The sequence below is a fragment of the Bos mutus genome, chromosome 15 (assembly GCF_027580195.1).
Source record: "Bos mutus isolate GX-2022 chromosome 15, NWIPB_WYAK_1.1, whole genome shotgun sequence".
Lineage (NCBI taxonomy): Eukaryota > Metazoa > Chordata > Mammalia > Artiodactyla > Bovidae > Bos > Bos mutus.
Window position 1 is genome coordinate 58,023,436 of NC_091631.1, and position 12,663 is coordinate 58,036,098.

Below are 12,663 nucleotides of genomic sequence, written 5' to 3' on the forward strand. Positions count from 1 at the left end.
AGCGCTGTATATTTAACTTTTATTTCTTGGTCTAATTTAATTGATTCCGGTGATTCTGATGTAAGAGCTGGTTGTTTCAAAAGTGAAGGTCTAAGTGAGCCATCCTCTCCCAGGTGTCAATCAAATTAGTCCAAGGCTTTGACTTCTTCCTGGTCTTCTTTGTCTGACTCTGAAATCACTTTCCTGTTGGCAGTAACACGGATCAGTTCAGAACTCTGTACAGAACTCTCTAGTTATGAACACAATGTGGCATGAAAACAACTTTTGAGAGTTTCTCCAATAAACATTTACTGTGTTGGATTCTAACTATGGGTTAGATTTTGCAACCGAGTATAAATTTCTGTGTGGGAGGAACAGTCATTCCACTGTGAAGTGACTTGAAAGGTTTGAGAGTGGACCTCCTAAAGTTAAATATACTGTGCTCACCTAAGAGTCAAACTGCTGAGATTTCATCACTGGTGACTGATCTCTTTGGATTACCCAGTATTCCTTCTATTCAGCCCTCTTTTAAAATGAAAATATTCCTGGGTGGATAAAAAACATAATGCCACTAAAACCTTACTGTGTACACACTTTTTTAGTTCTTTCTTTCTGACAGAATGGGACCTGGAGTATTCTAAGATCTGGTGAAGGAGTGATGGTAAAGGCAGATCTGCTTATGTAGGGAAGTTTTGGGTATACAAGAAAGGATGGAGGGAGAGGAAAGGGGGTAAAATTAAAATAAAATTAAACTTTAAAATAAATTACAATAAAATCTTAAGATATTTCACAAATTTAAAATTGTTCACAAACTAATGTACAGTATAGAAATAATACTTTCTGAATTAGCTAATGCTGAACAACATGACATTTTTTTTAGCTAAAACTTTTTGTTATATGGAATCCCCTGGTGGTCCAGTGGTTACGACTTGGCATTTTTCACTGCCTGGGTCCAGGTTCAATCCCTGGTTGGGGAATTAACATCCCGAGAGCCACGTGGTGTGGCCAAATTTTTTTTTAGTTTTTTACAAATATTTTCTGAATTCCTACAGGGAGGCAGTGTGTTAGGCATTTTGTGCTAGACCCAATTTCTTTTGGAGCATACAATACAGTCACAGACAAGTAAAAAATAGGTGAAAAGTCAAATAACAACATAGTAGAGAAGAGTTGAATAATTATAAAATAGGGGCACAAAGTAGTGCATGACTAATTGCCAAAAGAATGGTGCAGACACAGATTCTTCTGTGTAAGAAGCTCAGAGGAAGAAAATGTCGCAGTGAAACAGAATGAAATTCAAGGCTTTATAACAGAGGATAGAGGCCAAGCAGTTATACAGAAGGAATTAGGTTAGCACTTATATCATTAAGGGAATTATCTGTCCAAGTTGTGGAATAATGTTTTACTCTTAGGTGAATCCACATGGGTAGTAACAGGACTGTTCTGATCATCCCTATAAAAATATGCACAGAAATCTAAGGTACCTGGGGCTTGCCTGGTGGCTCAGACAGTAAAGAATCTGCCTGCAACGCAGGAGACCTGAGTTCTATCCCTGGGTTGGGAAGGTCCTCTGGAGAAGGGAATGGTTACCCACTCCAGTATTCTTGCCTGGAGTATCCCATGGACAGAGGACCCTGGTAGGCTGCTGTCCATAGGATCACAGAGTAGACACAACTGAAGAGACTTAGCATGCATGCATGCATGCATTGGAGAAGGAAATGGCAACCCATTCCAGTATTCTTGCCTGGAGAATCCCATGGACAGAGGAGCCTGGCGGGCTATAGTCCATGGGGTGGCAAAGAGTCAGACACGACTGAGCAACTAACACTTTTACTTTCTCTGCGGTACCCAGACAGATCTGCTGATACAATTCAAGTAGCAATCTTTATTATGTGAATCAGGTAAATGAAATTTTCACTGAACTAACTTTGCTCCACCCTTATAAATTAAATCAAATCATCTGACTGAAAAGCAAGAAATTAAGTTGCTAAACATTGTGTAGACAATATTAGGTTATTAAGTGACTTTCCCAATTTTTTTTTCAGAACTTTAAAAAAATCAGGGGAGACATATTCATGTTTTCTTTAATAACATCTGATAACATTAATGGAAGTTGGCCTCAGTACCAATAAGATCAGAATAAAAATTCTATTACTTCTTGTTAATCCATGAATGTAGTATGCAAATAAACATCTGTCAAGTTAATGTTGAGTTAGACACATTGGGTTTCAGTCATAATACAAAGATGGAGATATTTTTTATTAGGGATTCTTTAGTCATTAACAGGTGATAGCCAGTTTCCTTTAAACTGTTCTGGACCCTGTGCCTGGTGCTGCTGCAGCAGTATTCTGGGAATAAGGCGATTAACACTGAACTGTGAGGCTAGCCCTTGCTACATGGATTAAGATTTAGCAATTTTAGGTATGCCTTTGGTTGTATCAGAGTTGAAAATCTAGAAGACGTGGTGTTTTGCCAAAAATGAGAGGGCTCAGTGTCGGTGGGAGAGAGGGGAGCTGAGAGGGTGTGAGGGCAGGTGGATACAGTTCCCTGGGGTGAGAAGGGAGGGCAATGGAATGTGTACAGAGGCTCAAGGCTGATCTATTCCCCTGTTTGCATCTACTTATGCTTTTGTATTACACAGATAAGCGAACACACACTTCTATGTAGATGAGAAGAAGAAAGTTTTCTCAAAGCAAGAAATCTCTAAAACGGTGAGCGGGTTTTTATAAAGATTTGAAGTTAGGGAGAAAACTGAGTAAGGAAAAAAGAAGCACTTCTTCCAGGGAAACCAGAAAGGTGATGGAATTTCAGTTGAGCTATTTCAAATCTTAAAAGATGATGCTGTTAAAATGCTGCACTCATTATGCCAGCAAATTTGGAAAACTCAGCAGTGGCCACAGGACTGGAAAAGGTCAGTTTGCATTCCAATCCTAAGGAAGAGCAATGCCAAAGAATGTTCAAATTACTATTCAATTGCACTCATTTCACATGCCAGCAAGATTTTGCTCAAAATCCTTCAAGCTAGGCTTTAGCAGTTCATGAGCCAGGAACTTCCAGATGTACAAGTTGGATTTAGAAAAGGCAGAGGAACCAGAGATCAAATTACTAACAAATGCTGGATCATAGAAAAAGCAAGGGAATTAAAAAAAAATCTACTTCTGGTTCATTGGCAATGCTAAAGCCTTTGACTGTGAGGATGACAACAAACTGGAAAATTCTTAAAGAGATGGGAATACTAGACTACCTTACCTGCCTCCTGAGCAACCTGTATACAGGACAAGAAGCAACAGTTAGAACCAGACATGGAACAATGGACTGGTTCAAGACTGGGACAGGAGTGCATCAAGGCTGTATATTGTAACCCTGCTTATTTAATTTCTAAGCAGAGTACACCATGCAAAATGCCGGGTTAGATGAATTGCAAGCTGAAATCAGTATTGCTGGGAGAAATATCAACAACCTCAGATATGCAGATGATACCACTTTAATGGCAGAAAGTGAAGAGGAACTAAAGAGCCTTTTGACAAAGGTGAAAGAGGAGAGTGAAAAAGCTGGCTTAAAACCCAACATTCAAAAAACTAAGGTCATGGCATCCAGTCCTATCACTTCATGGCAAATAGATGGGGAAAATGTGGAAACAGTGTCAGATTTCATTTTCTTGGGCTCCAAAATCAATGTGGACAGGGACTGCAGCCACGAAATTAAAAGACGCTTGCTCCTTGGAAGAAAAGCTATGTCAAACCTAGACAGTGTTTAAAAGAGCAGAGACATTACTTTGCCAACAAAGATCCATATAGTCATAGCTATGGTTATCCAGCAGTCACATATGGATGTGAGAGTTGGACCATAAAGATGACTGAGCGCTGAAGAACTGATGCTTTCCAGCTGTGGTGTTGGAGGAGGCTCTTGACAGTCCCTTGAACAGCAAGGAGATCAAACGAGTCAATCCTAAAAGAAACCAACCCTGAATATTTATTAGAAAGACTGATGCTGAAACTGAAGCTCCAATATTTTGGCTACCTGATGCAAAGAACTGACTTACTGGAAAAGACCCTGATGCTGGGAAAAATTGAGGGAGAGGGGAGAAGGGGCCGACAGACGATGTGATAGTTGGATGGTATCACTGACTCAATGCACAGAAGTTTGAGCAAACTCAGGGAAGCAGTGATCGACAGAGAAGCCTGGTGTGCTCCAATTCACAGGGTCATAAAGAGTCGGACACAACTTAGTAACTGAACAGAAAGATCAGACTATTTTTGACAGAGGTAAACTTACTTTGCTTTGTGTACTTTGCCTTTTGGTTTATGCGGAAGGGAAATCAGTTCTTTCTAAAACAAAACAAACATCAAAAAAGAAAATTTTTACTTCTTGCAATGACTGAAATTTACTTACTTAAGAAAAATCTGAAGTAAAATTATCACAGAGTTTATAATCACTATCTTCCTAAACCTGGAGACTATGGTGTTAGAAATGGTCCAGATTAAGGCATTTGGGGTTCATTCAGGAGAGTGTGTTTGTACATCCATAAGACTATGGGATGCTATTGCTTTTATTGTTTATATTGTTTATTTAGCATTTGTTTTTGTATGATCTAAGCAGGATCAATCATTATAAAACAAATACAGTAAGTCTCCTACATGTGAACCTTCAAGTTGCAAACTTTCAAAGATACAAATGTGTGTTTGCATGTTCAATCAGAAGGTGTGAGTGAAACTGCAGCTCGCCCTCCATCTCCTGTGGCTGACGATCCTTCAGCTCTACCATCTCCCACCTCCTCTCCCTCCTCCAGTCAGTAACTCCAGCCCCTGTAGGCTGTTGTACTATACTACTGTGCTTTTCAAGGTAACTGTACTGTAGGATTAAAAATGCTTAAGTTTTGTTTTTTTAATGTATTGTGTGAAAAGTCTTATAAACCCATTACAGTACTGTATTATATAGCTGATTGTGTTAACTGGGTACCTAGGCTAACTTTGTTGGACTGACAAACAAACTGGACTTACAAACGTGCTCTCAGAATGGAACTTGTCTGTATGTACTAGCAATGGAGTAGCCCATGTTAATATCTGACAGCTTCATAACAGGTGACAGTAAGCCCGGTGATAATAAGCCCAGTGACAACAGCACCATCTCCATGCCAGCAGAGTTGCACACTCTGGAGATCTTTGGTTTATCAAGGATTCTCAAATTATCTGATGTCTATGCCCTGCCCCACCTCCAGCATATAGAAGACTCTGGACCATGGGCATCAAGATTTAAAGGATAAAGCTATAAAACCTCTCAGAATTTGCCACCCCCCAAAGATTTATCTGAATGCCTCACTATCAGTCTCACCAAGATCCTTTCTTCTCTTTGTTTTCTTAAGAGTTGGATAATTTCATCTCTCTTTTTAGCCTGTTAAGAAAAAGAAGTGGGTGAGTCTTTTGACTTGATAATAAAGCTTTGTGTAATGGGAGGAGGGATGGGTTTTTGTCCATTTTCCTTCTTGTGTTTTGGGGCAGAAATAAACAGTTGTTTTCCATGATAGATTTATACTTTTCATCTATACAATTCAGTTTTATTCCAGAGGTGCTGCTTTACAAAATAAATTTGATTTCGATCGTAAATGGAGGGAATTTTTCTTGCCCATATAACAATAGCTTTCACTGATTTTATTACATGAACCATGCTAAAAGCTTGATATATGTATTATATCATTATTTTCTTATAATAAGTTAGAAGTTTGACACCAATGTCATCTACTTTATATATGAGGAATGTGAAGAGTACTGAGGTTGAATAATTTACCTAAGCTTTAAAGTGGCAGGATTGGACTTGATACCCGCTCTACTTGACAACAAAACTCAAGGTATCAGTCATTACACTAAATTGCCATTAAAAGGTAGCAAGACACATCAGCCAGCTCAAACAGCATGCCAGCATGTGTTGCGATGGCATGAAGGCTTTCTTGAGCAGCTTGTATACAGAACAGAGCCTCACACCCCATTGCTCCTCTGTCTTAGATATTGAGACATGCATATGCTCAGATAAGTTTTCTTAAAAGTAAAAAAAAAAAAAAGTGCAGGCACAAAGATTTACCAAGATATAGACAGTATACAGTGCTTCCCTGGTGGCTTAGGTGGTAAAGAATCCACCTGCCATGCAGGAGACCCAGGTTTGATCCCTGGGTTGGGAAGATGCCCTGGAGAAGGAAATGGCAACCCATTCTAGTATTCTTGCCTAGGAAATCCCATGGACAGAAGAGCTTGATGGACTATAGTCCATAGGGTCATAGAGACTAGCACTTTCACTTCACTTTTTTCAGACTGTATTCAAAGAGACAAATATAGGTACACATTTTTTTCCCCATAGAATCCACATATGTTCACTGTTGGAGATGGCCAGGCAGAAAATTGCATCTGGAATACTTGAGAACAAGAGAAGAAACCTGAGAATCTGACAAATGAAACTCATAGCTTCAAATGGCCAAGTACAGTGAGAGAAGCTTAGATCAAAGCTAGAAGGAAAATAAAACTGAGAATGGACAGATTTGTCACAGCCAGGTAAAAATTCTAGGTCATCCATTCAAAGGTGTTGCACTGCTTTCTTAGGACTCAGTAACAAAGTATCAAAAGTCAGGTGGCTTAAAACAACAGATATTTATTGTCACACAGTTCTGAAGGCTAGAAGGCCAAAATCAAACTGTAGCAGGGCCGTGCTCCCTCTGAAACCTGTAGGGGAATCCTTCTTTGCCTCTTTCTAGCTTCTGATCATTTGCTGGAAATCTGTGGCATCCCTTGGCTTGCATCTGTGTAACTCTAATCTCTGCTTTCATCGTCACATTGCTTTTTCTCCTTGATTCTATTTCCAAATAAGGTCACATTTCGATGGTACTGGGGATTAGGACTTCCACACATCTCTTGTTTCAGTAGGTCACACTTCAATCCGTTGCTAAGAATTGGTCACAAAGAATTGGACACATTTAGCAACTGAACAACACTTCAGTCTATAATAAGCACCTATGATATAATATTACTGTGCAATGGCACCCCACTCCAGTACTCTTGCCTGGAAAATTCCATGGACGGAGGAGCCTGGTAGGCTGCAGTCCATGAGGTCACTAAGAGTCAGACGCGACTGAGCAACTTCACTTTCACTTTTCAAGTTCATGCATTGGAGAAGGAAATGGCAACCCACTCCAGTGTTCTTGCCTTGAGAATCCCAGGGATGGGGGAGCCTAGTGGGCTGCCATCTATGGGGTCGCACAGAGTCGGACACGACTGAAGTGACTTACAGTTACAGTTACAGTTACAGGGGCTGGGCCAAATAAAATACCATTCCTGCCTGCCAGGTGGTGGCAGACTTGTAGAGAAAAGGACTACAGTGAGGTTAGAACAGGATGCAAATAGAGAACTGAAGAGGGACCCTTAATTCAGACAAGGGTGTGTATCTATGGCTGAGACTCAGAGGAGGTGATGTCCAAGATTAGACATGAAAGCATAGTCACCAGATAATAACAGACAGGATGGGGAAGAAAGCATCTAGGCAGAGGAGCTGCTGCTGCTGCTGCTAAGTTGCTTCAGTCGTGTCCGACTGTGCGACCCCAGAGACGGCAGCCCACCAGGCTCCGCCGTCCCTGGGACTCTCCAGGCAAGAACACTGGAGTGGGTTGCCATTTCCTTCTCCAATGCATGAAAGTGAAAAGTGAAAGGGAAGTCGCTCAGTTGTGTCCGACTCTTCAAGACCCCATGGATTGCAGCCCACCAGGCTCCTCCGTCCAAGGGATTTTCCAGGCAAGAGTACTGGAGTGGGGTGCCATTGCCTTCTCTGACAGAGGAGACAGGTGTGCAAAGCCCTAGAAGCTGTGTATTGCTAAGTAATTCCTCAAGGTGGTTCTTCAGTCCAGATACAAGAGAAGCTGCAAAATTTAGGCAGACAGCACCCAGATGTGGAAGGGAGGAGGGGTGCTGGGCCTGAGTAATCAGCGGGGCACATTGCTGCTTTGGCTCTGCTTCATTCCATTCAAGTCGTATTAATCTTGCTTTCTAAGAACGTACAAAGTTTTAGTTTTATTTATTTTGGGGCAAGATTTCTATTTTTCACTTGAATTTAAGGCATCATATATCACAGGTATTGAAAGAAGAAAAGGCATCATATATGACAGATAATAAAAGAAAAAAATTCAGAGTCCTTCAAAAACTAAGCTAATTTTTTCAGCTATACATATATATGTATCTATTCTTTTTCATATTCTTTTCCCATTTAGGTTACTATAGAATATTGAGCACTGTGCTATTATCTATTATCCCTGTGCTATTATCTATTCCCTTGCTTGCACACTTAACATGCTTAGTCGCTCAGTTGTGTCCCACTCTTTGAGACCCTATGGACTGCAGCCCACCAGGCTCCTCTGTCCGTGGGATTTCCCAGGCAAGTATACTGGAGTGGGGTGCCATTTCCTCCAGGGGATCATCCCCATTCAGGGATTGAACCCTCATCTCCCTCGTCCTTTACCACTGCGCCACCTGGGAAGCCCTTGCTAGTTATCTATTTTAAGTGTGCATATGTCATTCCCAAACACCTTTCCCCTTTGGTAACCATAAGTTTTATTTTCTAAGTCTGTGAGTCTGTTTCTGACAAACTAAGATAATTTAAAAGTGTCTGTCAATTTGCTAAGGATTGAATAAAATAGCATTTATAGAAAAAGACCTGCGATACTTTCAATGTAGGTAATTAGGTGGCACTAGTGATAAAGAATCCACTGGCCAATGCAGGGGAGGTGAGAGATGTGGGTTCGATCCCTGGGTCAGGAAGATCCCCTGGAGTAGGAAATGATACACCACTCCAGTATTCTTGCCTGGAAAATTCCATGGACAGAGGAGCCTGGCAGGCTACATTCCAGGGGGCTGAAAAGAGTCAGACATGACTGAATGACTGAGCACATTCAATATTAACTTTCTTTTCTAACTTTTCCATTACACATGTAATCAGTGGGAATTAAATGCTCCCATACTGTGATTACATAGCACTTTATACTTTTATTACAGTATTGATCTTACTTTGCCTGCTTTATCTCATAGCTGCTACCATGTCTCTTTCAAAGTCTTACTCATCCTTTTATCCTTCCTTCAAGCTTAGCAGTGCCTTGTCAATGATACTCAATGAATTTCTGCTGAATTGATTGAGTCATGAAATATGAATGAATGAAACCATTACATTGTCTAATACACAATTACTAGTCTAAGCAAAAAAAAAGTCTTAGAGATTGAAATTAAACAGTAGGAAGTTTAGTTCTTAAAATCCCCTATAAACAAAACTAATATTATTTTCTGTGTAATAGAAAATATTGGTTAGTCACAGGCAAGATATTAATATATTGTCATAATGCTTCTAGTATAAACGGTCAAATATTTAGTTATAAGATTCTAAATAATAGTAAGGTAAAATTCATTCATTTAAATTTTGATTTCATGTCCTTTTTAATTATAATAGATTTTAATATCTAATCAGTTTTATAATATAATATGCACCAGAAACAAAGTTTTCAAATATGATTTGATTTTTGCTTCCTGGATACGTTTCCTGGGAATAAATAACAAAACTATTGTAGGCAACTGTGTCATCAGAACAAAAACATTTCCAACTACTCTAAGAACTCTCAGCCAGGATAATTAAATAAATTCAGTGGTAAGAGAAAATTCTTACAGTTTACCGTATTAGTTGGAATAAATAATTTACTTGTTAATTTCATAACAAAAGAATTCTCATTTCTAACCACAGTGCTTTTGTTGTGCTCATAAATGGAATTTTATAAGGCTTTTAAATCATTTAATTTATTAATTCTTAAAATGATAGCATGAGGGGGTCAGAATTTATATTTACAATCTTTTTTCTTTTTTTCAGGTTTGTTGCAATATAACTGACATACAACACTGTATAAGTTCAAGGTGTACAGCAGAATTACTTGACATATATATTGTGATATGATTACCACATGAGTTTAGTTACTATCCATCACCTTATATAATTACAAATTTTTTCCTTTTGATGAAAGCTTTTAGATTGACTCACTTAGCAACTTTCAAATATATCAATACAGTATTTTTTTTAACTATAGCCATAATGTTGTATATTACATCCCCAGGACTTTATATCTTATATTCATAATATTTTAATACTGGATGTTTTCTTATAATCTAAAGTTTAGTTATATTACTTATATTTATATACTACTCCTGAGAAAATAAAGTACAGAATAAAAAGTAAATTTTAGGAAATTAGGATTTGACAATATATAAATTTAATATCTCATAGAAGGTTAATGAATTTTAGTGTCACTTCAAGAATTAAGTTGCTGAGTTCCTATTTTTGGCTTTTCAGAGCCAAACAGTTTGGGTGGCAACATATATTAGTTGCCAAACACATTTGGGTGTGAATCCCAATTCTGTGTGATTTTAATATCTTAACTAATCATCCTTCTAACTATAATCACTATCCCATTTGGTTAGAGGTTTGTGACTTTGGGTAAATCAAAGAACCATTTCTCTGGGTATTGATTTCTTATCTGTAAGGAAAGGTGTGATAACTGGAGATAATCAAACATTGCTTAACAATGCATGGCATATAGTGGATATTTATTAAATGGCAGCTATTATTAGTATGGAAAAACATTTTTCAATGCTTTTAAAATGTGAAAAGTGGGAAAAAGAGGGGAAGGAGGTGTACCGCCTTCTGTGTACAGGCATGAAAGATTCCTGATGATTGAACCTCAGGTGAGTTAGTGAATAGTGTTGGAAGGAAGAAGGGAGAAACAAGAAGGGACATCTAAGGTATTACTTGTCTTTTATGCAGTAGAAATCCCTCTGTTACAAAGTCTCCAGTATATTATAAACTTGCTTCTTAGTTAAATTTCAGTTATAAAGAAGATCTTAATAAGCACTAAACTCTAAAAGAAAAATCCTTTCTTCTCAAGAACTTGTTCTCATATGAAGAATGCATTTCTTCCTTGTACTATGCTTAAACATTTTGACTGAGACATTCATCAAAGATAGCATATGGCAGTGCTTATCTCACTGATTACCTATCTACATTACCAAAAGAAATTTTCTCTAGACTATCATTGTGTAAGAGTCTAATTACTGAATTTAATCTTAAGAATATCTTAGGAGAGTACTGAACTGGTTCCAATTCAATATGCTCTTTGCTTAGTTACCTGGCAACCATCCCAATGCTTAGAGAATCCAGAAACTCTTGAAATCAGTGTGGGGTAGTACTTAAGCACTTTGGCTACATCGTCAGATGGGTCCAGGTTCAAACTGTCTTTACTATATTTTAACTGTGTGACCTTGAAAAAGTCACTTACAGGTTTCTGCTTCAGCTTCCTCATCTGCAATAAGGGTAATTATAATGCTTCTCAGACAGAGCTTTTCTGATGATTAAATAAGAATGTGAGTAAAGAACTTAGTGTGTATATGTTATGTAGTTAGTTCTCAAAAATATTACTATTCTCTGGTGAAAGGAGCAGATAGTCGGAAAAGGAAAAAACATGAAGAAAATAGGCTTAGGAAGCACTGGGGGAAATATATTCACTCAAATACAGATTTAAAAAAACACTTATTCTTTCCATTGACTATCAATGCAATATGACACAAACATCAAAGTATGTGAAAAAAAAGACATAGAGGAAAATTATATTTATATAAATCCATTTCTGACTCTAAAATCTTAACATAAGTTTAAAACTTTAAAACATGTAAAAATTTTAGAAGAACCCTAAGGGAGCTCCAAAATAAACAATCTAAGGATTTAAAAATAATACATCAAAGGGAGAAAGGCAACTAGGGAAGCAGCTTAATGATCATGATACGAAAAACACGCTCACTGATGAAAAGAGGATATCAGTTCACCCGATTAAAAATAAATGGAGACACGGAGGCTGGAATGAGCATAAAGTTGCTTAATAACCCAGGCCTGACAGGGTCAAGATGTGTGTTTTGGGGAATAGAGGTACATAGGGTGGGATAGTTGAATGGCATCATGCTGAGGACCTTGACATAAAGATAGCTCTGTTTAAATTTACTTAGCAGAAGACAGGAACAATGTTTCTGACCTCAATATTACTAAGTTAGAAATAAAAAACAGATAAGACTTCATAGATTTGGAAATTAAAAGGCATACTTCTAAATAATTCATGAGACAAATTATAAATCGAAATAAAAATTTAAAAATACTTAAAATGGAGTAATAAAACCCTATATAGCTTGTGAGTTGCAGCTAAAATAGTACTTTGAGGAATATTTACAACTGTAAATACTAGTATTAGAAAAGAGATAAGGTGGAAAATTAAGAAACAAAGTGAGAAGGGAAGGAAGTTAGAATGAAAATAAGAACTAATTCAAAACTGAAGGGAGAAATAATTAAAATCAAGAACTGATAACATAGGAAACAAAAATACTTTACAGAGGATAATAAAACCAAATGTTGTTTTTAGAAAAGACTATTAAAACAGATAATCCTTTGGTATAATTACTGACAAAAAAAGATATGAATGATTAGAAATGAAAAGCAGTAATAACTAGAGCTACAGCAGAGATTACAAAGATGATTAAAACCACTGTGAATCCTTATATCAATAAATTTGAAAATGTAGATGAAATGCATGATTAAAAAAAAAATTACCCAAATCATCCCACCCTCTCCCTCTCCCACAGA

General features: G+C 37.7%; 1 protein-coding gene across 3 annotated transcripts in view; it reads right to left on the bottom strand.

Moving 5' to 3' along the window:
- The window catches only part of HOATZ (HOATZ cilia and flagella associated protein), a 39,235-nt gene continuing 26,572 nt past the window's right edge, over positions 1-12,663 (bottom strand). For all 3 annotated transcript variants that reach the window (XM_070384243.1, XM_070384240.1, XM_070384242.1), the window contains 3 exons: positions 5,308-5,367; positions 4,252-4,304; positions 1-183 (listed from right to left, as the gene is read on the bottom strand). In XM_070384243.1, the coding sequence (XP_070240344.1) occupies positions 126-183; positions 4,252-4,304; positions 5,308-5,367 (171 nt within the window). In that variant the 3' untranslated portion in view covers positions 1-125. The remainder of the gene's footprint in view (positions 184-4,251; positions 4,305-5,307; positions 5,368-12,663) is intronic.